The 26,658-nt window shown below is 42.9% G+C and overlaps 1 protein-coding gene across 1 annotated transcript in view; it reads right to left on the reverse strand.

The window, feature by feature from the left end:
* The window catches only part of SORCS3 (sortilin related VPS10 domain containing receptor 3), a 307,446-nt gene that overhangs the window by 147,932 nt on the left and 132,856 nt on the right, over positions 1–26,658 (reverse strand). The window contains exon 3 of the mRNA XM_068949693.1: positions 15,834–15,933. Coding sequence (XP_068805794.1) covers positions 15,834–15,933 — 100 coding nt within the window. The remainder of the gene's footprint in view (positions 1–15,833; positions 15,934–26,658) is intronic.

The following is a 26,658-nucleotide window of genomic DNA, read 5'->3' on the forward strand; positions in this document are numbered from 1 at the left end:
GTACTTTGCTCAGTTGCCTCATTTGTCAGTGGGAACTAACAGCTCTTCATCGCTCCATTTCTTTGTGTCCTTTCAGTCTTTCGGTGTTTGAAGCAAAGCTAACTTTTTGTGCACAGTGCCTAAAAGAGCAGGGTCTTCTGGTGATGCTGCAACACAAAAGAGCCGCTGCTGGGGTCCTTGTTAATTTTTATGAACATCACATTCTGTTCTGCAATGTGATTATTCAGCTGTCTCCTCGTTAAAGGCCCATTTAGATAGCCCATCTTCAAAAGTAAGCAAATAAACTCATCATAAATCTCATGACTGGTCTAAACAATCACAACAATATTCTGGGTAGATATTAAGACCATTTTGTCCATGAGAAATGATGCAGGCATACACCTGCTGTCCAAATAGTACCCCCCACCCACCAGGATCAAGCACACAAATCCAGGCTCGCTGTTAACTTGAAGAGCTCCTCAGCAGAACCCTGGTACTATTAGAAATAAAACTAAGATTTCTAGCTAAAAACAATATGCCATTATCTGGGTAGAACTTGGGAGCAGTAGTTAAAGGGAGTATAAGTCTTGCCTGTGAAGATCAATAATCTATATGCATGACACATTAGTATTACACTCAGACACTAAATATGAAATTGGAATATACAGTCCCAGCGTATGCTACATACAGTTGGCTCAGTCAAGGAAGAGTACACATTTGAGATGACAGCATCTTGCCATTTCTTTCATTGGCTTCTTGCAAATATTAAAGAGGATGGAGATATGACACAGACTTTAGGGAAATTGAGATTGGGCAGTCTGGTGGCAAAAGAAAAACTATCTACCATTTTCCTGTCTGAAGATCCACAGGGATGATACAATCCCATCACTTACATGATTAACCCTGAGAAGAGAGATTAATAAAAGCACATCAAATGAGGATGAGCATCACCTTGTCATCCATGAGGAGATCAGGCTTGTTTACAGTGAATAACCGAGTTAATCTTTGTGACCTCCATTGTTTTTCATACCTAATTATATTTAGATTACAACTACATTTAATTATTCAGATTTATACAAAATTAAATTAGGCTCTTGGCATTACAGCCATCCCTGCCATAAATTGCCAGACCAGAACAAACAGCTCACAGAACGCCAGGCTCACACACCCCATCCCCTACACAGAGAGCTTCATCTAATTACCACCTCCAGCAGCTGTCCGAGAGCACAGATGCACCTTGCAAGATGCTCCTGAGGATCAGGAGCAAATCAAGACTAAATTGGCTTCAGAGCAAGAGTCCCTCAAGGAAAACCACTCTGCCATCCTCCTTGGTAAGTGGGGAAGTGAAAATATATCACATAAAAACAGAGGTTTAGGTAAAAACAGAGATAGGAAAAGAACTCAGATGCTCTAAGGCTGTTGTCCTAACCTGCCCACAATGCTAAATCTCAGGCTGGATCCAATTTGCATGCAGAGGAGTGGGATAAACCATCATACTAGACCCTACAAAGCAGAATGTCTCATCTTTGTTTTACTGCTAAGCAGGTCAGAACAACACGTCTCCCAGCTTTCTCTTGTCTTTTTATCACTGGACACGTGTACTTTTCACTTCTAATTACAAGGCACTGCAAGCACTTGCTTGTTAAATTTCAGATGCCAGTGGGTATGGAAGCCATCCAAAAAGCATGTGTTTGACCTGGCAAAGAGTGGCAACAGCCATGTGCTCAGTTGTAAAACCTTTTCATTGCCACAGCAAGGCAGTTTACCCAAAGTTAATTCATCCTGTTGTCAGAGCTGCACATCCTTCAGCACACTGGAGAGGTGTTCCTTCTTTAGCCTTCCCTCCACCCCCCGCCCCGATCATCGGAGTAAAGACCTCCGACACCACAACCTGACCTTCCTTTGGCCGCTTTGGGGCTGCATGCTGTTCTTAGTGAGCTCCCATGCAACTCCCATGCCAGTGAGCTCCCATGCAACTCCCATGCCAAAGATCTTTCCACAACCCACCAGGTTCATGGCCAGTGCCCCTGTGTGAATTGCCAGATGGATTACAAGCACCATCACTTTATGGCTGGTTTTGCATTACATCTAGTTTTGACCATGTCTTCCATGACTGGGCCTGGAAAAGAAGTAGAAGGGATTCCTGGCTGGTGAGATTAGGCAACAACCAGTTTTTGAACAGGAAAAACAGATAACAAATCAGCAGAAGCTTCTAATCTATATTATGCTTTGCTCGAGAGTCTGGTATTTCTGCATAGCATAGCTCTGCATGATGCCTTTTCAGTCTCTGCAGTTCTACATAGGGAAGCCCTAACTCTTGCAACATCCAACACATCATTTTGTAGTCACCAGCTTTTTCTAGTGGCACAGAGCAGCTCTGATCCCAAGCTGTGTGCACAGGGGGGGGAAAAAAAAAGCAGTATTCAGTGTTATAATTATATGTTATTTGAGCAAATGTATGCTTGTGCTATTCTCCATGGATCTACAAAGTAATTTTCACCATTATGGTAACTTACAGTGTAAGCAGAAAAGGTTACAGAAAATAATATTATCAGTAAGGAAAGGCTGTGTGCACCAGAGCTCCTGGAATTGAGAATGTCATTTATACAAAAACACTTCTCTGATTACAGTTCTCACTTGGGAGAACATTTCACATGTGGGAATAAGTTTACTCATAGTAGTTGCCCCATTATAGAAAACAAAGAGATGTGCATGGATAGTTACTCATGGGGATAAACTTTTGTAGCCCATATACAGCAGTCTATTTCATTTGAGGACAGTAGAGTGTTTCATGACTCTTTAGAAAAATAAAAATTGTATTATGTATCTCTCCTGAGGCCATTAAACCTGAATACAATTTTAAATGCATCATTGCTTTTCCACTGCTTACACACTTATTTTTCTGCTTTTTAGTTAGATTGCAGAGGGAACATAGACAACAGTCAGCTTCATCAACGTTCACATCCAAATGCTAACAATTTATCTCAATTTACTTACCTGGCATCTATTCCACATCTATCATCACCCCACGGGAGGAAGCCAGGGGCTAGGAAAGCATCTATCCCATTTTCTGGATGGAAAGCTGAGGTGCCCAATAATTAAGGGTTAAAATTACAAAACATTACGGTATTGCATTGCTCTGCACAGTAGCAGTAAGCTCTAAGCTATCCACCATTGCAGCAAGCTCCGCATCTTAACTGAGATGTTTAAGATCCTAACGTAAGGGAAGATTTACAAACTAGGAACATGATTCACAACCAACAGCTCACTGGCTTTCACGTTTCCCATTACCTTTGCAAAATTACCTCCCAATGATACAGTTCTTGCAGGTTCATGGTAGAAGTCTTGTCTGTGATTATACACTGAGGAAGCAAGTGACTGCCCCATTGACTGCGAATCATAGCAGCTACATTCTATTCCAACAGTGTCAATGACACCTCAACAGCCTTGGGAAAGTCACATATCTTGCTTTCTGTATCTTCCCATGAACATACATGGGTCAAGCCCTGGTTACTGCAGTGTCCTGAAGAACTTGGGTAAGGGGAGGATGAGATGGAAGAGAGACAAAGGTTTTCTCTCTAGCTCAACTATAACACTTTGAGTTAGGCACCAATTGGCAAAAGTCACAATATTACCAACTGACTCCATCTTTCCACCTATTTCCAGCTCTTGAGCCTTGCACTAATCACTCCCTCTTCACTCCCATTTCTGTCTCTGTGCACAGCCGCTGTGTCAGGCTTGCTGCTTTCTTCCAATCACCTGTTAAGATCACGTTGGCCAACCATGGAGAAGGTGTTTCAAAAACAATCAAAAAATGTCAGATAAGCTTTTTTTCATTAGAAAAGGGACAACTAGATCTGTTGCAACATAGAATTACAGTGCTGTGGGACCTACTGCAAAAAGCAGCATGAATCTCTCCTCAGGCAGAGAGCACATGGGGACTGGCCAAAGTGATGATTCCCCAGATTTATGAGAAAACTGTAGCCTGGGTTTACCCTGACTGTATCTGGGTGCCACTTGGAAAATCCCAGTCATTACTCCTTGAGTCCACTAATATTAGTATACAAAGAAATAGGGTATTTTAAGATGGATATGGTCAAGAGCAATGAACTCCAGCTAGTGCAAAAGGCACTCTGACACCTGCTGAAAGGTTTCTCTGAAATCTAGCCCAGCCAAGCTCCATTCCAAAGAAAAAACTGCTCGTAACACAACCATGCAAGGGCTTCAAAGATCCACAGTGCTACCTGGGATAAAGTCATTGCGTATACACAATAAGAAGCAGATGTGCATATCTGGGAAGTACAGGAGATATGGAAGGGGAGCAACACAGAGTGAAACAGTGCAGCTCTCGGACACCGTGGGTGAGAGTACAGCCCCAGAAACGCTCCCCTGCTCCAGTCCACTGCAAGTCCATGCAGACAAAGCACAAAAATTGCCTCTGCTCAAAGCAAGGCCTAGAGAGATTAAGCAGCCTGCTGAAAGCCACACAGTCTATGGCAGAAATACAGAGTCCTGATATTTCAACTGCCAGCAGGTACCCTGCAGACTCTGCTAAACTAGTCATTAAAAAAAAAAAATCACTCAATGAGTAATACTGAGTTTCTTTATTTTATTCTTCACTTTAGAAAATAACAAAATAAAAAGATATTTTGTCCAGGATTGCTGGGTTTGAGTGCTGGGCTTTTTAAAAAATCTTTTTCTCAAAGAAAAACAACTGTGTCCTGGCAAATTACTTTTAATTACTAGAGATCAAGGTCACAGTATTATTCGGTCTCTGCAAGGACCCACCTGCCCCTTTCCAAGGGCTGCTCTCCACCCATTCTATTATTTTTCCTCCTTTTTAATAACAGGACATGCTGACTCATTATTATTGATTGATTATCCTGCTGACTGTGAAGCACCATTCCCCTCCTTGTTAATTCAAAACTACCTCATTTTTCATACTTCATAAATTAATATATTACTGGAGCTGCTGCAGTAAAGGAGAAAGCCATGTTTCAGAGAAAGGTAGGGAGGAGTGGGAAAAAAGGAAGGAAGTCTCATAAACCTGCCCTATGTCAGGATCTACAGCAGCCCCTATGAGGTGATACATCCTGACAGGCTATCTTTGCCCCTGTAACCAGGCAGGGCACTCTGAGAGCTCATACAAGTCAGCTCTGGCCCACGTCATAAAAGCAACAGCCATGCTAAGTGACAGAATTGCAGCTTTATTTTAGCGGCTATTTTATCTTCTGATCTGTCCTTTAATGCTTGCTGGCTAAATTGGAACAAACTACCTCTTTATTAGATACCGACAGCCGACATCAGGGAAGCTCACACCTGAATATGGATGTGACCTTTCCAGTTTTACCCCATCTCTTCCTCAAACCATCCCTAAGGCCCTGCAGGAGCCTATCTCTCCAGTGATACAGGGTGAAGTACACAGGCAGAGCAGCAGCAGAGATCCTTGCAGTACAGAAGCATGAGGACATGGAAAAGACAAGAATAATGCGTAAAGTTCAGAGGAAAGCGCCCATCTCTATCACCTCACAGTGACAACTGCAACTCTACACAGTGGGAGCATGAGCTTCTTTCAGACTTTACCATTAATTACTTGAATACGTTTCTTTAGCAGCAGTTTTAGAGATGGGTCCTATTGTAACTCCTCACTCAAGAAGAATGAAAGAGAAGAAAACAAAGAGGAAGGAAAGGCACAGGGAAGACAGATGAAAACAGAGTCCTGTAGCTGTGTCCTTTAACGTCCTATAACTCAGAAGGTCTAAACCATGAGAGAAGGAATAGCTTTTTCCCTATTTTCTCACAACCTTACGTAGATCATAAGTTTTTCAACCAACTGGAAGGACCGACTTCCATCATTTGTCTGCAGAGAACTTCATACAACTGGACTCTAACTGCACATGGGAGCCTTATGATCAATTGTAGTATCAACGCAAAGTTACAGCATCTAGAGTTCCTGTGGAGATCAGACCTGCCGTCCACCAGGCAGCAGCTAAGCAGAGACTTTAGGATCACAGTTCCAGCCCTTGGTGAATAAATGATACAGCAGGTGTCTGACTGTTTTTTTTTCTTAATTTAAATACATTGTGTCTATATGGTTACTTTTATCAACCAGACTCACAGTATCTATGAAGACTAAAATAACATTTATTTAAAAAGACATTTTCCATAACACCAACTTAGACAGCCTTCATTTTATTCGCTAACTTTATTAATTGAATCCTGCATTAGGTTTGCATTTGCTTTCAATACTTACCTCAGCATTACCCAAACGTGTACTAAATGAGCTCAGAAACCTATGGAAAAATGCAAGTAAAAGCTATTGTAATGCGTAAGCACAAGGAGATGAAATGTATAGATGCATAAGGCTGCACATAGGCAATTTAATTCTGTAATTTCATAATATAGGAATTTTTTTTTCTTTGCAAACACTGAAATAACACCTTTCAATGCAGTATCCGTAAGACAGGTATAGAAAGAAAGAGATACCTCTCTCTCTTCTAATCCTGTCCCTCCGCCCCCATTAAATAATGCCATATGTGAGCATTCTGTTAATTATCTGTTCTGCGCTTATTTTTAGAAACAGTTGACATGGGCAGTGGTTGAGGTTCCTTTTTTTTTTGTTGTTTAATGCATCTGCTTTTTCAGAGAAATAACTGAAACAGCTCCAAGAATCTCCAGTTTTCATGTTCATGAATACCAAAGTCCCAGTCTTCCCTGGGACACAACAATCACATTGTCCCAAATTAAGAAAGGGGAAAACTTGTGTTGGTGATCTCATGTAAACCTGGGTCCCAGTTCTGTGCATTCATCTGTGCTGACAAACGGGTGTACCCAGGACAGTAGACACTACAGGACCTCTGTTTCTTTCTCTGATTTACGTCAAGTCAGAAGTGGTAAAACCTAAATCTGCCTAAGACTAGCCCTTACTAGTTTCTTCCTTTTTGAAGTAGAAGACCCTACAGGTCAGCTCAGGTCCCAGTGGGGCATCTGACATGACAGACGCCAGCTTCAGGCTGTAGCAGGGCCAAGTGCCCTGTCGTAGGGGTCCCTTGATTACAAGGATCCCCAAAGAGGCACAATCTTCAAATATTACAGTCCTGATCAAGTTGATAATAGCAAATAGCTTGTGAGATCCCAGTGCAGGAGAAAGGTAATAACATGAAAGCACAAGCCTGCAAGGAGGCAGCCATACCAGGTTCCCATTCAGAGGGTGAGACGTGGGCTAGTCTGTAAGTGACCACAAGGACATGAAATATCTGGAATTAAAGAGATTTCTAGATACTGCAGTGATGTGCATTGATAAATAAATGAATAAATATCAAACTGAACACTATTACTTTAATTAAAAAAGCATCTAAATCTGAATCTTAAGCTATTGCTTGTGAATGCATTCCACTCAAAAGTTTCAAAAGTGGCTTATAAAGAGCAATGAATTTAATCTGCAAAGCCCTATTTACCAGATAATGAAAGCATTCATTAACAAACAAAAAAAATTAAAAAGGTTTTGAGTGTACTCAAAAAGGCCCTATATTTTACGAGTATTCTGACAACACTACTATTTTGCCTTAGTATCTCAAGGCCTTCCATTCACTGATCTTCAATTACTTTTAAAAGACTAATTCTACTACCATAGGAAAACTGCATTTTCTGCCTAGTAAGGGTCAGGGGAAGCTATAGAGCAAATGTGACTTTTCTGTATTGAAATGGGACAGTAAAAGCCCCTTCAAAAGGAGAAATTTCTCAGGTTATCTACCTCAAGTATTACAACATATTTGTATTTCAGGAGATCTCATTTCACAGGATTTCAGGTCATAATTCTGCAAACGTACAAAAAATCTTCTTTTTCTCAGGTGAGAAGTTCAAGCTGAACTGAATCAGACAAGGAATCCCATGCATAAGGGCTCACAAGACTGAACCTTGTAGATCAAACGTCAACACACACCACCTCTTACTCTGCTATGGATACTATGAGGGACTGTAAGGAAATCATCTTTGCCACTTCAGAAAGTGAAGGAAAATGATACTTCTTCATTCTCATCTCTATTCCCTATCTGAATTGTCAGTTCTGAGACTGACAGTGACTGTCCCTGAAGTGTATTTATCAGACAGAATACACTGCAATGTTGACCAAAACGCAGTCATGTTTGTACAACTTACTGGTATGAATGGAGAAATCTGAGTTCAGCTGATCCAGATGCTGTGTTTTAGAGCTACAGCCTTTCTTGTATAGCAGCAGGCAGGTTTTGCCCACCAAGGCTCTAGATGCATTGGCATGTTTTCCAGAGTGCTGAGAAGCCCAGGAATGCCCTACGCAGCTCAGTGGGTCCAGAGAAGGGGTGCAAGAAGAAATGATTACAGCTCCATTTGCAGCTCGGGTAATTTAGCCCCTGTTAATGGCAGCTGCAAAGCCAAGAGCTATTCAGTAAACGTATTTCACTGGGCTGAAGGAAAAGATTAGGGATAAAAGACAGTGGAAGGAAATAGTTCTATTACTCCTGCCCCATGGCTCTAGCTCAGCCCACCTCTTTAGTGTTATAAATACCGTCTCTGGGATCACACCAGCCGGTGTCAGCTTGCAGCACACGCTGTTTATCACAGTGTCAGTATAAGTAAAAAGGGTCCAAAGAAACTTTCCATCTGCCAAATGGCTTTAGCATTCCCTAGAGCTCAGTTCCTCATGGATAGCTCAGGCTGCAATCTTGCGGGGGGGGGGGGGGAGAAACAGCAGATGACTAATGGGAGCTCTGGCAAAGGATGGCAGCTCTGTTCAGGCTGGGTTAGCAAGCATCAGGTGTGTGCTGGAACCACGGCTTCATCAGCTCATCACACATCTGAGGAGCAGGGAGAGAATAAAATGCTGCAAAATTCTCCCTGGGATCAAATGGAGTAAGATATAAAGGCAGAAACAAAGCCAATTCAGACCACTCTTCCACCCTGAGGCTCCACTCATGGCTCAGGAATTCCCATTGGAGATGCATAAAACCATCAGGGGTTTGCTCCCAATTTATTAATTTTTAAGTGTGCAAGAAGAAATAAAAAGGAGGTCAAAGGCACGTGCACTCAGTTAAGATCTCCAACTCCCGGAAAAGCACAGGTGTCACTCTCAATAAGTTCATTAGCTTTCAGTTAGGTAGATACATTCCTCTGCAATTCCAGTTTTATCATCACAATTAACTTCTTCCTTCATTAACCTGAACTGCAAAACAGCATTGCTCTTTGCCAGCTCATAAATAGTTGCCTCGTTTCATCCCTAAGAAGCTGTGTAGAAAACAAACCTAATGAGACTCAGCTTTCAGAGCTTCTGACTTGCCAAATACCTCCAAGCATTTCTCGTTCTGATGAGCTAAGTCCAGAGGTATGAGCAGGTACGTGAGGTGTCACATGCCTTTGGTTTTTATGGCGTCAGTGATTTGGACTGCCCTTCTATTTTGACTCTGTGACATTTGGGAAACTAGTTTGCAAAACCATTTCCTCAAAGCTTTTTGACTGAGCACCACAACTTTACCTCTGCCTTATGCTGTTTGCAGCTACTGCTCAAATCCCTTAGCTAGAAGACCTATTGATAAATAAAATCTCTCATGCTTCAGCTCTGCTATAAGGAAAAAAAATGGGGAGAATCCTCATTTCTGCCCCTGCTGCTGGGTGATATTTCTTTCTGTGCAGAGAGTCAGCATAATATCAACTACAATGACAATTGTAAAAGCCCAGGAAAAAAGCTAAAGACTGCATCCAACTGAAATTCAAAGCAAATTCATGAAGGAAGGTCCTTCTAAGACATCAGAACCTTCATCACAGATCTTGCATGCAATCAGGGCCTCAAGTTTATCCCCTTCTCATCTGAGCAATACTGCATACAGGCAAACGGCTTTTGGTTTGATTTTGCCAGAGTTGTCATTCTCTTCCTTTTTTCCTCTTTTTTCTTTTAAGTACTTTTTAACTCCATCTTCTCAACCTCCACAGGAATCCCAAGGGTAGAGATAAAAGTTTCATAGTGAAAAACGGGTTTTCAACTAAACAACCACTTCACCAAGAATATTCACTCTTTGCAGAGCATTTCATGGAAAAAAAATACAAGAAATCTACAGTTCAACAACAATTCCTTGGGATTCAAAATGGCACCTTGGTGCCTGAAAGGAGCAGCATTTCAGTTACATGGGATTTCTGTTCTGCTCTCCTTTCAGCGCTCTTTGGAAGGATTCTACATATCTCTATGTATCCCTCTATGACGCATCAATTCTAAAATGAAACCTGTTTCTGACAAACAAGAAGAAAGCAAATGTTGATGAGACAGGTGATCTTACTCAAGAGACCAGCCTATGCCAGCGAACAGGGACTTCAGCTCCAAGAAGCGCTATTTTGAAGTATGGGCAGTTAGTCAAAGAATTTCAGGCTTGGATAGTTGCAGAAAATACCCAGTTTTCTAACAGAAAGTTTTCAGCACCACCAATTAAAAAAAAAATTAGGATAGAGAGAAAATAGGAATAAAAGAAGGCAGAAGAAATGTTCGTATTAAAATAAAAGAGACTGTTTTTTCCCCCAGTGCTTTGGAAGAAATAAACAATTGTAATCCCCATGCTGCTGCAAAAATCTGTCTCTAGCAAAATGCAACGAACGCTCAGAAAAATAGCATTAAATGTCAGCAGAGAACTGAGATTCTCCTGCCCAGCAGAGAGCAAGCAGCCTTTTGTCATATCCCTAAAGACAGAACAGAGGCGTATAATCGTGGGGTAGATAAGTCAAAGCTATGAATTTTTGAGTCCCAACTTTTCACAGCATTCAACTTTTAAATCACATTTAGCTGCAAGGAAGGTGCGTTGCTAAACGTACACGAACATTTCCCATCTCTGAAGTTCACCACTGAATCATCAGGCTCATTGCAAGCTGAATGCTCACTGTCAACTAGGCCAAAGCAGATATTTTCTCACGTGGCCTCTCAGGCAAACAACCTAGTGGGCGGACGCACTGAAGAGAAAGACTGATCCTGGAATCCTCTCTGCTGATGAGAGCCTCTTCATGGGGGTGGAAGTAATACAACAGGCACTCGGCTTCCCACTGTGACTCAAAACAGTAACTCTTAAGAAAGCCATAGTCCTCAGGAGTTCAGAGCAGTCCAATTGCTATGTCTAAAGATCACATGAAATTTCATAGCACTAATGAGAACTCAATCCAGATTTTCCTGATCTCAATACTAGCCCCAACAGTGCAAGTGAAAAAAGAAATAGCCCAGCCCCTTGCCAATACAGCAGAAAAAAGTCTGGCAGTTTCACTTCCCAACAGCAGAGCCCTTCGGCACCCTGGCCAGTCACAAAGCGCTGTGAAACCAAGAGTTTGTTAGTTCTTAGAAAAGGTGAACTAGCTGTATGACTGCTTCACAGGGAGACAAAGAAGCCCTGGCTCATGGCATGAAACATCTGCTCTGATGCAGACATTCCTGAGGTTACACATTCACAAGGGCTGTAGCGCACTCGACTACCCCCTTACATCTGCACTCTGGAGCGGTCCCATTTCACATGCCGAGTGCTCGCTCAGATCAGCAAGCCAGCGCTTATCACTAGCAATGATGCAGGACGGGCATAGCTGGGAAGAGGCGTTCTCGACTACTCCATTTGACATCTCCCTGTCATTACACTGGTTTAATTACCACTGCAAAACCTCAAATTACACAACCAAAGGGTTTTTTTTCAAATATCTTCTTCCAATTTCTAGGAATTGCCCTGCGCAGACACTCCTCATCTCACCTCTGCAAGCAGCCAGCAGCAGGACGGGTTAGCAGCTGGGAGCAGGGGCTCTGAGACCCAGCCCTGCCTCTACTGGGCACCATGTGGGTACACAGCTAAGCCACCTCGGCTCTCCATCTTAGCTACAAGCCGCTATGCCTTGGCTAACTGTGGGAATTGATATCAGCCAGTAACAACTGGCAAAACCAAAGCACACCCACAGACTGAATCTGGCCTGCAAGCGCCAAACACCAACACAGCCAGGAGGTGCCTAGGCAGAACTGAGGCCATCATGGATTCATTATCATGATAACAGCAGGGATTGTGTTTCTTCCTGTCTTCCCCTCTCCCTCCTGAGCTGCCTCTTTCCTCTTCAGAAACAAAGACATGACCTCTCCACTGTGATTCTGCCTGCCAATAAACAGCAGTGACTGGCTGGTTTCAAAGAGGAGCACTGGGCAGGAAGAAACGACCAGCTGCCTCCCGGCTGCTCCACTGCTCCACGATGCCCAGGACTCACCAATCTGCTGCAGCAGGGAGGACATTACAGTACAGGGCAGGACACCTAACACTGACAAGGTTAATATTTAATGCTCTGCTGGGGCTCTCTGGCTAGGGATGGGAGACACATCAGAGCAGCTTAGAAGGAAGCCTAAAGAACATGAAATGAATAAAACTGACGAAATACATAACCCAACTGCAACAAGAGTATTTAGCTTAAAAGAGGAGGAAAGTCAACAATACGTGAAGCTAACAGGGGACTTGCTTTTGCTATCAATGTTATATAGCAGATGCTCAGATGTGACCTTTGAGGGTGACAACAGAAAACCCAGCAAGTGAATGGAAGATTTTAAGGCCTAAAGGAGCTATTATGTCATCAAGTCTAACCTCCATGTGCAGTACAGATTCCAGAATTTCACCAAGTCATTCCTGCATTAAGCTCAGAAACTTATGCTTGATATATCTTCCAGAAAGGTATCCACTTTAAAAAAAAAAAACACCACATATGCTTTTTTAAAAAAAGGATGAGTGTTGTAGTGCCATAATTCAGGATTCTCTGATAAGCTCTCAAAGGGGCTCTATGCCCTCCCATGAGTTTAGGGTGTGCATCAGACATGGCTTTCTTGGCAGTAAGAGGGAAGATGAAACGTAAAGAGGTGAGACATCGGCTCCCCAGATCCTGAGTGGAAGCCATGTCTCACCTAGCTGCTCGGCCCCTCCATTTCAACCTTGGCCCCATCTGATCCCCTGTACCGGCAATAAGTAGAGATGCTGCTTTTGAGACCCTCTGCCCATGACCTGGCAGCACTGAGCACTGAAATACAGCAGAAGTCACCAAATAACTTGCCATATTCACACCAAAGAATAAAAAAAATAAAAATAAAAGAAATTGGACACAAAAAGCTTTTCTTTACAAATGGAAGAAAGAAAAAGAGCAGCTTTTAAATCCTCTTTCCTCATACTTTAACTGAGCCCAGGGTTATGCCACAATTCAGGTAAAAGATGTTTATATAACTGGCATTTGGCTGAATGTATAATTCCTATTTAACAGTTGAAGAGAGGCATTTTGGGGCTTCAAAGAAATCTGACAGGTAATTCCCACTATAGTTCTGCAGGGTAGCTGAGAGGTAATTATCCTTCTCACTAGTAAATCAATTAGGAATGAATGTATAGAAAGCTTTTCCCCTCCTCCAAGTAACTGCTAATCCTCTAAGCACTAATGAGCAGATAGCGTTAACAACAGTGTGCAAACCCATCAAAAATCGACAGGAGCTGTGAGGCATGCAGGGTCCAATCAGTACTTGGGAGCTGATGCCTAAGGAGAAAATATCTTGCCTGGCAAGGGTCTGCCCATTTTGTTGTGTATGCACAGTCCTTGTGCATGGCTGTTGCTTTGGGTGTCTTCCTCCCACTGGTTATTGCCTAAAACAAAGATCTATTTCTGAGGATCACTGCATTTTGTTCAACTGGCCAGCACGCATGCTGTTGGAGGTGAAGGACAAGGGATCTATCTAGGTTTTCTCTAGCAGGGTGCAACTGATTCACCTCTTGCTTTGTGATATATTATTGGTGGTTTTCTTTGGGAGCTCAGTGAAAATGTGATGCTCACTCTGCAGGTCACTGAAACAACATTCACCCAGAGAGACTTGGGGAAGATTACAACCTAAGTGCATTTTGTGTGGTGCACAGTTTTATGACTCTGTACAGGGTGAGTGCGCAAGTAAGCCTGATATTGAATTTGACAAACCCCAGATACTCCAATCCCGTGACACCTTCTCCAGGCACTTTTCAAATGCTGCATTGATGCCTGGAATTGCTTTGCCCTTTGCCTGTCAACAAAGCAGAGTCAGCTCTGGGTCAGGACAAACCAGCCACTTAACCATGCACAGTAACAACGTTCATAAATTTAGCAGAAATGGCAAGAATGAAAACCAGTTGTTCCCATAACAGGCAATACTGAAGCCTGGTTTCCTATGGATTTTCCTTACAGTCCATCTCTACCTTTCAAAAGCCTTTTCAGAGGAAAGAAGAGGGAAGACAGACAGGTCCAGAAATCATTTCCTTAAATGATCATCACTTGAAACAAGGAAACAGCAGGTAAAGAGGGGTCTGCATGTCACTATATGAAGAGATATAAGTGTTATTAATTAAAAAAAAGGAGGGAGAGAGAGACAGAAAAGACTGCTAAATCTGTAAAGCTTGATAGCTTGAGAAGTTGCTAGAAGATAACCACATATCCTAGTACTGTGATTAGTGAGGAAGAGTTTACGCCAGTGATGTAGTATTTGTAACTGAGCATATCGCCTCCGAGTTTGGGTGGGCAGAGTTGCTTTGGAAACAGAAAGAACAAGAATTAACTCTTCAGTTAGCTTCAGGGATCCGTTGTGTTGGATTTAGGGGTGGGGGGAGGGGGTTGTTGGGCTTTTTCTTCTTTAAAGGCCAGAAGAGCTCATTGTAAAATATACCTCATTTCCATTTTGCTCAGAACAAAGAAGTCAAGGTAGTTTTCAAGTAATTCAGCTTCTGCATCAGAAAAAATAAAAGCTGACCCCTGCCCACTGCCTGCTCCCTCTCCTCTATACATTCAAACACACATATATGGTTGTCTGTAGTAATCAGAGCTACAAATGCCTTAAGGTTGAATACACTGAAATAAACATCAATCCTGAAACCTCTGTGGACTGACCAATGATGGAAAAAACAATAGTAATAATAATAACAGTATGAGTAGCAAAATACAACTTTGGAAACCTGTTGAGGGAGGCAGGAGATGGGCAGTTTGGAAGTGATCCAGCAGAACGAGCTGCACACCATCCAAACCCATAACTCCCCTGGCAGCAATTAGCTACACGCTGCAGCCCTCCCACATTGATATCTGTGGGTAGCTGAAAGCGCCTTTGTCCCACTACCTCCCTTGAATCAGCACAGCCACTAATTTTAAATCAAAAAGGCACTGAGTAGTAACTCCCGGGCTGCGCTGTGTGCGCCAGCCGCAGCCCTAATTGCATCACGTGGGAAGTGTGAGCAGGGGGTTGAAAGCTATGACCTCATATTCTCTCCTACACATTCAAATCAAATCTTAGGTCTCCCACCCACTCTCCCAGGCATATTCTCCTGTCAGCCCCCTTACATGATGTAACCAATGAAAATGTCATTTACATCTTTACCACCAACTCCTCCATCAAGCTAGGAAAGCATAAGAGGGAAAAGCTTTGAATGCAGGGAGAAATGCCTTTTACTCAGTATTTCTAATAATAAAGTGACAGAGAAGTGAAGGGAAGGTGTATTAGCCGAGGCCAGCATTAGCAAGAATCCCAGAAGCATTTGTGTGAGTTCAGCTTGTTTAAAGGTATAACAGTCAGAAGCAAAAAGGAGCAACCCTTTTATTTCTCTAACAACAGACTAGACACATTCAGCAGGAGATTAAGGACTCCTTTCTGATCAAAATAGGCAAAAATAGACAAAATAGACATAATTCTACCAAACTTGATGGAATTGCCCTAGTGTTACTTGGAGCACAAATGTGAGCTCTCATAGATTGCCAATACCTTTTACTTTAGGGTCATGATTCCTCTCAGAATGAATACAATGTTGTAATTGCATTTCTGTAGCTACCAGCTGCTGACTCTCCCTTACCTTCCTCTTGTTAGTGGGACTGACATAAAGGTAGCTCAGCACAGTCTTCAGGCCTACTTTGTCATTTAGCTTTTCATAGGTAGTGCCATAGTCTGTCGACCTAGAGAAAAGAGGAGACAAAAAGAGTTTATGTGGTTATCAGAACTCAGGGGAGGAAAATGACCATTTCGAACTGATGCTCAAAGTTACAGCTTGATCGTTACACTATCGAACATTGCTACCCTTAAAACTGCAGCTTTTGTGTTTCCTTCAGGGTGGCCAACAGAAAAGGGAAGCAAACTGGAGTCCTTTGGGCAGGGTCTGTCCCTGTATTGATTGCTCCTACAGCACATGGGGAACTATAGTGCCACCATGAAGGTCTCTATGGACTTCAGGGGGTTCTGCTCTCATGCACTGGTGTCCGACAGTGGTTGATACCTATAAGGGGGGACTCTGATCTAAGGCACACCTTTAGCACAGAAACCAAAAAAAAAAAAAAACCCAACAACAACAACGGAATCGAAATTAAGCACATCATCAATAACTTTATTTAAGTAGGGTGATTTTTGACTTTGAGATAGGGATCCAAAAACAGCTCAGAATTGTAACAGCTAGATAAAAATGTATCTAAACTGGCATCTTGAGTCCTCAGACCCCCTCATCCTACTTTGTGCCAGGAATTTAATTTATCAGAGTTAGAGAGACAGATCCAGGCCCCTACACTAGCAAATCCCACCCGGAGGAGCAGATGATCTGGGGGTGGCATTACCCATTCGTGACTGCAGAAAAGGGCTGCTTCGTCACAGAGGGTTTTCTGCAGCTTCCTCCTCCTCACTTGTGGGCATGGACAAAACCCCACTTTGCCCTGCTTGTTTCTCTTCTCTGTTTTCGTACTCTGCTCTTCCTAAGAAACAAGATTTTTTTCTTGTCAGAACAGATCAACCATTACATAGTCCAGGATCCCACTGTGAACAGCAGTCAACACCAGCTGCTTTAGGAGCAGGTATACCGAGCTGTATGCAGAGCCCACTCACCATATCCAAACAGCAGGGAGGACCCAGCTCCTGACTCTGCACAGGTTCCATCATACAAACAAAGAAATACAATCCTTACCAGGTAGATGGGGAAAGATCCTCACAAAGACCCTCCCTGGACAAACTTAGTATTTTATTAAAATGAGAATTTGTTCATGACCCTGACTTCCTCTCCTTAATCACACTTCTTACTAAACGGGTGAATGAAGAACATTTAGGAAGTCATCACTTTTCCTGGAATGAGCTCTAGTAATTTTCTAATTTTCTAAGCTCAGCAAGCCCCCAGAATCAGCAGCCTTGTGGTTCTCCTTGAGACCAACCCTCTGCTGCTTGTGCACTTGACATGGAAACGGCCCATGTCATTCTTTTGGCATCACAGTGAACAGCACCGCTGCACCCAGCAGCTCTGGACTCCTGCAGAAACCGAGCAACGCCAGAGCCTGCACCCAGCCCGGGCCATCTCCTCTTTGCTTCGGTGCGGCTAGTGCCATCCAGAAGTACACTGAAAGGGCCATGTTGCAATACCAGATGGCTGGTTTCAGGCTGCCAAGTCAATCAGTAATAAAATCCACGAGGTGAGAGGCTTAGTTTTATTACTGATGAGGCTCTAACACATTTACTTTTACATATCTTTCAAGCACTTTTCCTAACTGTTTTTCAAACTGGTTCTTTCCTGAAATGAGCTGAACTAACCTTCCTCTTGTGAACACCCAGCCAGGGGCGTTTCAAATCTCACACAAACTCCTTGCTTTGGGGTTTAGCTCTTTAATACTAAACCTCTCTGTAGGTATCAATACCATACAAATTACCCAGCAGCTTTCCCTTCCAGCAAACTTTGAAACTGAAGTAGCTCAATTAATAAAACTGAACAATTCAGGACAATTACTTTGACTACACAAGGCCTCCAATACATACAAATTCAACAGGTCAGGAGTCCTCAAGTAACACTAAGCTCTACGCAGTGGATAACAGATAGAGGGCAAACACTGAGGTGCTTCCTCAGGCCACTCCCTTCCAATGGCACTGAAGCGCTGAACAGGCCACGTCCGTGACTATCCATGCATTGGCCACCAGCAATGAAAGAGATGACTGGTTTCAATCAGCATTCAAAGAGATTACAAATAACAGTTTAATATTCTTACAGAGCTACTGTGGCGTTGTTCTCCGAGTCATTTTCAGATCTCCCAAAATGCCCTGCACTTCTAAAGATGCAGGCTGGATGCCCTAATGACTCTTTCTCATTAAACCATTATCACTCATTGCATTTGCCCTTTCAAAGAATAGCTAGCAAGGAAGAAGGATCGTTATTTCTTTAGCTTCTCTAAGGCTTTCTTTATTATGATGACAGTCACCACTGGCTTCACAGAAGCATCTCAGAGGATATCACAATAACACACTCTATTTCCATAGCACTTTCCCATCCAGAGATCCTGAAGCTTTTGTCTAGCGTTAATCCATTCAAACTAGCAAAGTCCCAAGGGCCATACTGGGAAATATTATCTCCAGTTTATAAATGAAAAAAATTGAAAGCTTGCATCAGTAAAGGCCCATTGTTTTCAAAGGCAGGCATCTACAATTAATCATTTCAACTTCTTTAATCATCCAGTCTATTGCCTGACAGTCAAATCTGCTAAACCCCTAACACTACCCAATTCCCTAGTTTGAAAATAACTATTTACGGAGGCATCAAAAAAGTTGGCTGCCTAATTTTAACAATCCAAGCCCGAACATTTTCACAGAAGGGACTCACATGTGGAACAGAATAGTTCCGGCTCAGCTTTTAATCTTAGCTTGAACCCTTCACCACTACTAACTGTTCATCTTTACAGTCACAATTTCCTAACTGAGCTATCACACGTCCTTACAGTTGCTTGACACTACATGCCGCTAGGATGTGGTATTTTTTCCCATTCCACTAGTTTAAATAGCATATACTTCAAAGCACACACTGGACAGGTCAAGGGAAAAAACTGCTACAGCTATACAAAATTGACAAAAGACTCAATGAAAGAAAAGATCCCTTCCACGTGTAACACCCTAAATGCCTGCTTTAACTTTTGTTGGGACTTTATGGCCACCTGAACCTAGCCTAGCTGGCTCCTCTGGGTTACTCTCTTGAGCTGTCACTAAGGTCTGGGCATCTTCAAGGGCCTGACTGCCCTCAGCCTCAGGTTGCAGCAGCATCACATCCCCACCACTGGCTGAACGCATGCCAGCATCTAAAGATCCACAAATTAATCAGTTGATATTTGAAGATTGCTTTTACATATATATATGTATATGTATGTATGTGTGTATGTATATATGAATTTTATATATATACATACAGTGTGCATACTTTCACACACACAAACGCTGTTAACAATGGTTTCATAGAATAAATTGTTGCACCTCAGTAAACCACTGAAGCTGTTATGTGGGATGGATTCTGGCTATATATATAGAAGCTGTAAAACTCAGCCCACGCATTTCGTCCTATGTGGCCTTTCTCATTGACTTTACAGTGTTTCACTATCCTCTCTACCCTGCATTCCACCCTGTAAACCAAGCTGCTAGCAACATTCCAAAAAAGGTTGTACGGTGCAAAGCAATAAAACTCGATTGGAAGTCCAGTCTTGAATGGACCTTTGTTTACTCCAATTCAGGCTTTTCAGTTTTTATAATCAGCAGGCCCCCACAGCCATGAATTCTCTACTAGTTTCAGGAGGATAAAGCAAGACTAGATCCAGTGTAACAGACGTGTCATATTCATATGAATATATCCAGATAAATAAATGAGGCTTTCCCTGAACATGCTGCGGCACTAAATTCTATGTATTCCCTTGGGAAAAGCAAGATTTATAAGGTAATTTATTTGCTGGGAGACTGAGAACTCTCTCATAACCATATTTGGTACAAATAGTTGGCAAAGAGAGTCATCTGCTTGATTCCACTACCCTAACAGGGCCATCACACATTGCAACCACTGCTGCATCTGCTCGCACAGCCTGGCAGAGCAGGACCCAAGGGCCACACAGAGGGCACGAAGCTTCTCTCTGTGAAACTTAAGTCATAACTTGATGTATTGAAACTGAGAAAGTCCATCTTATTCCTGTAGTTCTGAGCTCCATCTTATTCCTGTAGTTCTGAGCTTAGGCTTCCTTGCAAATCCCACAGACAAGCAGATGTGAGGCAGCAGACTCTAATATTGTCATAAGGTTCATTCACCACAGGGTCATGAAACAGAAGTGTGGAGAGGAAAAAAAATTGGAAACTGCCCACCTGGGAGAGCAACAGGAGGGCTGCCTTACCCTCTGAGATGGGTTTACCTCCAAAAAGGTCACAGCTCTGTTGAAGGCCATCTGAGTATCTCTCAGAAGAAACTTTATTTCAGATGTTTTCTATCTCAAGGCTCTGCCAGGCACAGCAAATGGGGTTTTATTTGCCTGCAGTCCCAGCTCTTCTATCTATGGAGGTAGCCTGCAAAATATGTACCAGCCTCTCAGGAGCAGAAGAACTGTAAATGCTGGGACTGGCTGGCTGGGAGGGACAGTCAAACTCCTGAAGTGTACATGTGCCACCGAATCCCCCATCCTCTGTGTCTGTTACTCACCCTGACTGTGCATGGGGAAGGAATAGGTATGATTTTGATTTTAGATTCTCAACCTTTTTCCTAAGATGCTAAAGCTTATACATTCATCTCCAGATCAGTCCCCTACACACACATGCCCAGCCCCACATTGAGAGCCACAGGAACACGCACAGCCCAGATTAACATCTTCCTCTCTTCTCCTGTGCCTACAAATTGTCCACCTGCAGCACACCCCAAACAGCTTCTTGCTTTTACCCATTAGCCAGTTTTCTCCCAGTCTGAAAGAGAAACAAAAATCCCAGAGAAACAAAGTTTCTAGAAGTTTCATGAAACTTTCAGCCAGTGAAAAGAGAGCAAATTGATTAGCGCTTCCCACCCAGAGAAAAGCTGCAGCATGAAACCAGATCTCATGAGACACAAAAGCAGGCGCATCTCCGTGCATAACCAGCTGCAGGAAAACATTCAAACACAGCTCACGCTAATACACTACAAGGAACCTAACTGCATGACACAAGAAGTCAGGCGCCCTAACTTCCACTAATAGTGCATCACTTTGTTTCTCCGTTTCTCCTTCCCCTCCTCTCCCCCTCAATTTTCCCTCCCTGAGACATAGGCATTTCTGAAGCTACAACACCCTGAGGAGAGACTCCTCCAAAGTCCAAGTTCAGCTTGCCTATCTTCAAGTGTAAGTCCCTGGGGCTAGCAACTTTAGTGATAGTAAGTGGCCCAGGACACAAGCAAAAGCTGACTTAACACTAACCCCACTGCATTGCTTTGCACCACTAAATGGCTTCTCACTGGAGCACAGAATAGGTGCCGGAACTAGAAATCAGGCTGAGTACACAGTTACTGCCCCAGAGCATGGGAAGCTCGTCCTGCTAACTTAGAGGCAAGGCAGAGGGCTGCCCCTCATATAAAGGTCATCAGTTGTTCAGTAGCAGGTATGGAGAAGCTTTTGCCTGGAAACATCCCTGTTTGTGAGACTGGTGCGTTGTCATGCAACACCGCGCTAGAGACGGCCCCACGGCTTCCAGCTAGCTAAGAGCATTGGCGGAGTCAGCTCCTGTCCACCTACAAAATACTCTATAGACCTATCCTGAATTGCTTTCCTGGTCTGTTAGGTCATCCCATACCAAAAGAACCTGAATGACCACTGAAAGCAGCAATAAGACTTTAGGCTGTTTAGGTGGTCTGCTCCAGCACAAGTCATCCTGGGCCAAAATCTAGGGTCACATGCTACATGCTTTCAGCTGGGATTTGAACAGTGAAGAACCCTTGTGCTATTCCTGCACTGAAGGTGGCAGGGATGCTGGTCAGGTAGCAGCTCCTGGGGACAGACACTTCTGCTGAAGGCCGGTGGTGCTTCTATGCTCTGGCTGTGGCTCTCTGAAGTCTTTAGGCTCCAAGTAGATTACTCCCTTTCTTCCTTGCTCAACATTTTGTACTCATTCCTGGCTTTTGTCATAGTCAGCTAGGGCTGTTATGTGGCTGAACATTCTCTACTTCCAAAGGCTTTTTTCATATTTAGATATAACAGACATAAACAACCTTTGTTCTCCTAGAGCAGTTTATGAGCTCAAAGTCAGCGTTTGCCTTGGGCAGGAAAATGCCTGGAAAAGAAACAGAGATAGCCCTGCTGCTAGGCCAGCCCCAGCTGCAGCCCTGGAAAGGCAGGCTTACCACTTCCCACACCGAGGGAGGGAACCTGGGCAAGCCTAGCAATGTTTCCCAGAAGCAGTGGTCACAGCGCTACCACCTCTGCAAGCCCAGCTCCCCAGGATCTCTCTCTGCCTGCCTCTCCAGCGCTTCATTCCTGTCCACCTGGCAACGGAGGAGCCTAGGTCTAGCCCCCAGCCTAGGGTAGTGGAGCTCAGTGTCCCTTACTCTGCAGTAGTGCCTGCAGTGAAAGAGAGATCTGTGCAGGTACGGCTGGCTGATGCAGTCACACACACACACACACACACACACAGAGGGACTTTTTTTTTTTTCTTTCTTGTTAAGTCAGAACAATGGCTGTACCAGGTCAGCCCAAAGGCCCATCTAACCTTGCAGTCAGGAGACCATGGGCACTGTTATTTGTACCATCAAAAATGGCTGTGATGGATGTAACAAACAGGATCCAGCCCTTAGCCCTTTCCTCTCCGGAGCTGACCGAAGTTTGGGTGTTTTCCAAACAAGGTTTCCACAAAAGCCCTATGGGGCTGTGCCAGCTGACCTAACCAGGAAATCCAAGTGTCTGTATTCTGTGACTATGAAACATCATCGCCTTACACTTAAGAGTATAACATCGACTGTGCTGAGAGCTTGTTTTCATCCAGTCACGATTTCAGAGTGATTGGGATAAGCATAAAGCCAGAAATATTTTGTAACCACAAACAGAAACAACTCCTTCCCGCCAAAGAAAACCATGGACAACAATGAAAGCCTGGGGAAAAGAATAAGAACAGGGCCAGCATATGGTACAGTTTCTTCATGTAGTTTCCCAGTCTCCAGCAATATGTCGTCATGGACTTCCTAAATTGAAGATGATGCCTTTGTGAGCAATAGCCAGCAGTGGGTTTTTTCTTCCATAAATTTGCATAACTCACAGGGAGACTTTTGGCAACTTAATCATCATATGGTAATAAACACCAAAATCTACTTATGTGTTGTATGAAGAGATGATTCCCTTCGTTTTAGCTTGATATTATAATTCAGAGCCCACTGTTACCACTTAATGAGAATGAAATCATTCAGCCCCTTGCTGCCATTTGTGATTGCATTGATCGTTGCCATATTCCCCATAGATATTTTTCCTCAGTCTGAACAGTTCTCATTTATTTAGTTGCTCCTTTTACAGGCTCTTCATATCTCCAGTCATCCTGTGACTACTCTTTCCAGTCCAATTACATCTTTGTTGCGGATGCCTGGAAGCTAAAACTTTAATAGGAAGATTTTTTTTTTCCAGAAATACTATCTAAGTACCTCTCAACAAAAACCCTGAGTATTTTTAAAAACCTAAGTAAAAGCACTTTCCCCTATCATACAAAGGTTTCACACACTCAGTACCTCTAGCATCATAACCCATCAGTTCTGCGGGACTTTCAGCTCCAAAGTTTCAAAAGTACCTTAAACTGGAGGTCCTATGGGGAAAAAAGTTCAAGCAGATCATAGCTTTGGTGATTTCTCTTGGAAAATTGTTTTTATTCCTTTTAACTGTATGCCATCTTAATAGGAGAACTCGCATCCCAATTTCCATTAGGATACCAACATCCTTCCCTCTTCCCCTCTTTTTTTTTTGATTAATGACAGTTCCCATTACCAAACCATTTGAAAGAACCAAAGATGACCTTTGTTGATAAACTTCAGTTTATACTATACAGTGGAAAGTGGCAAGACAAAATGGGCTGTCACTGTGCGTTAGTCTTTGAGATTCACAGTTCAAAATGAAGGAGAAGTGAGATGCCTACAAACACTGGCTTCCTGCTTTTTCTTGCAGAGTTTTTTGTTTTGTTTTGTTTTGGGAGGGGGGTGTTGACAGGAAAGGTATCCTCTCTTGTCTATTCAGTGTAAGCCTTTATGAGGACTCTGGATGTCTCAGAGGCTGGATAACAGGATTCAGAATGTTCCATCTTTTTGGCTGACGGGTAATAAAGCACAGGGAAGGTGAGTACTGCTTGCACTGCTGCTAGACGCTGGCTCAGCAGCTTTCTGGTTCATCACCATCCCACCAGGCAGCACCACAAACATTCTTTCCTTAATACAGATAACTGATCAGAGGGGCACAAACTCAGTCTCTGGAGATGCAGTTTCTGGATCTTCAGACTATAAGGAGAGCGAGCACTAATTTGAAAGCCATGTTTGCATCACTCTTGTTCCAAAGGCAGTTTTTGAAGCTGCCTCCCCATTTTGCTTCTGCCAAAGAATGGCAAAATCTCTCCTCTTTAGTGGAGATAAATACAAACCAAGCTGATGGATCTTAACACCTAATGGTCAGCAATAATCTGAACTATAAAATTGAGGTCTGAGCCTATCGCAAATATACTCTACGTCTGGAGAAACTGGGATTATGATCAAAGCATGGAGGCTGCAGGTGTAGAGGTTACTAAGCTTTGCTTTACATTCTGCAGAATAGCCCACAATAAGAAGGCACAAAAATAACCACAACTGCTGCCTTCTATTATGCCTCTACTATAAATAACTACTTCCCTAGCTGTAAGAAAGATTCCATCTTCTCTATACAGTGGAAGTTTATCTCATCTTTACTTTAGTTATCTACAAACTATGTATTTAGCTTTATCTCCCAAGCTTATCTATATTTTCTCTCTAACCCTGGAAAGAGACTGGCACCTTCAGATAATGATTCATTCATCCTAAAATAGATGAAAACGTATTGCTCTCTTAAGGTGTCTACCTTCATTAAATGTAACAGGAGACTAGAGCAACCAGCAACATACCCAACTGTTAGATGGCTAGAGCAAGGTGAAGTCCAATCCACTTAGCGCAAGATACACAAGTCTATGCACTGAGGTGGTGGTACAAATGAAGGGAAAGACCTGAGCCATCCTGAGATCACAAGTTCACCATTTGTTGTAACATATCAGTGCTATACACTTTAGCGTCCACGGGACGGCAACATGCCAGAGGCATTTCAGAATGCAAGAAACGCAAAAAGGAAACATTTAAGGAGAATTACTACTAGAACTACACGTCAAACAGCATCAGGACTCCACTGTGACACACATACACTATAGCATTACAAAGAGAAGAGAGGAGATAAAAGCAGAGAGATGTGATATGGATTTCCCACAGTCAGTGGTAGAATCAAGAATAGAAACAAAGACCTCATGAAATGCAAAACTGCTTCTCTTTGAAAGCTGGCACAAGCACTTCTCTCCATTGGATGTTTGCCCTAATACACCACTGATGACCTACTGAGGTAAAGTTGATGCGTACTGATGGAAACTATACCTCACAGAGGCAATAAAATAAAACCTCACATACCCTTTTTTTTTGTATCTTCTTACTGTCTCCACGGTCAAAGCCATACAGGCATTGAGTAATATCCACATCAACAGCCTCAGGAGGGATGTCAGAATCTGAATCATCATCTTGTCACTTCTGACCTGATACAGACACCACCCAAGATTCAGCTGAGTTCCCATAAAATGGGGGTAATCTGGAGCTAGGACAGTCTAGCTTTACAGAGGTGTCCCTACTTCTGCTCTGGTCATTTCATGGCATTGACATTACTTTCGTACAGCTCTGTAGAACTCCAGTTCATCATTACTCATTTCCTATTTGTTCTGTCTGAAAGATCTGACATATTTATCTTGCTGCTGATTCTGGTGTATTCTAATTTTCCAAAGAGATGTTTTATGCATCCCTGATAAGATAGCATAGCAATTTGATTCCGACCACTTGATTGACTCAGCACAGAGACGGCTTTATCATGACATATTCAAGAAATTTGGTCTAGAGGACACCTAAAAGTCTCAGAGATAAAAGGCAGCTTTGATGACAAAGCCTCATTAATTAATCAGATATTAATTAGATTATTAATTACAAACATGGCCATTCCCAGGCCCTTTTCTTTTCCCCCTTTATTACTACAGCCGAAAATGGTTCCGTAATGATTCTCTTAGCTAACTAATCATTTAAATTGGCATTATTACATAGCAAAAAGGAAGTGCTTTAAATGTGGGGTTTTCTGAAATTCTAAAGGTTCAGTTTAACTTCTGTGCTATAGTGTGTATTTAAACTGAAGCTCCCCTTAAATGTGGATTGAACAGAATATCGAGGGAAGACTGTGGAACTGCCCCATTGGTAAACTCTGTGTTACTGTGTGAGACAGGAGGGCAGAGACCTCCTCCCAAACATCCAGAACAGGTCCAGGCTCGGCAATATGAACTAGCCTGATGGTAGGTCACATCACCTTTGTAAGACAAGCGGACTGGCAATTCAAACCTCAGTTTTCCAGCGGAGGATACCAACACCAGCATCCACTCACGCCCACTGGGATGGTGGCTGTGGTCGAGGGTTACCAGAAACATGTCTTTGATACAGTGTGTGCCTGTTTTGGGACTTGGCAGTAGGCCACACTGCAGGGACATTAGATGACCCTGAGTCACTCCTGATGTAACACAGGGCACACTAATTTTTCCAAATTGTCGGTGAATCTTTGCAAAACTGATGAAAATAGAAAGAGGGTAGTGATGGAGGTGGTTTATTCCACTTCATTAGACAGAGATATTAGAAATCA

The sequence above is a fragment of the Struthio camelus genome, chromosome 7 (genome assembly GCF_040807025.1).
Source record: "Struthio camelus isolate bStrCam1 chromosome 7, bStrCam1.hap1, whole genome shotgun sequence".
Taxonomy (NCBI): Eukaryota; Metazoa; Chordata; class Aves; order Struthioniformes; family Struthionidae; genus Struthio; species Struthio camelus.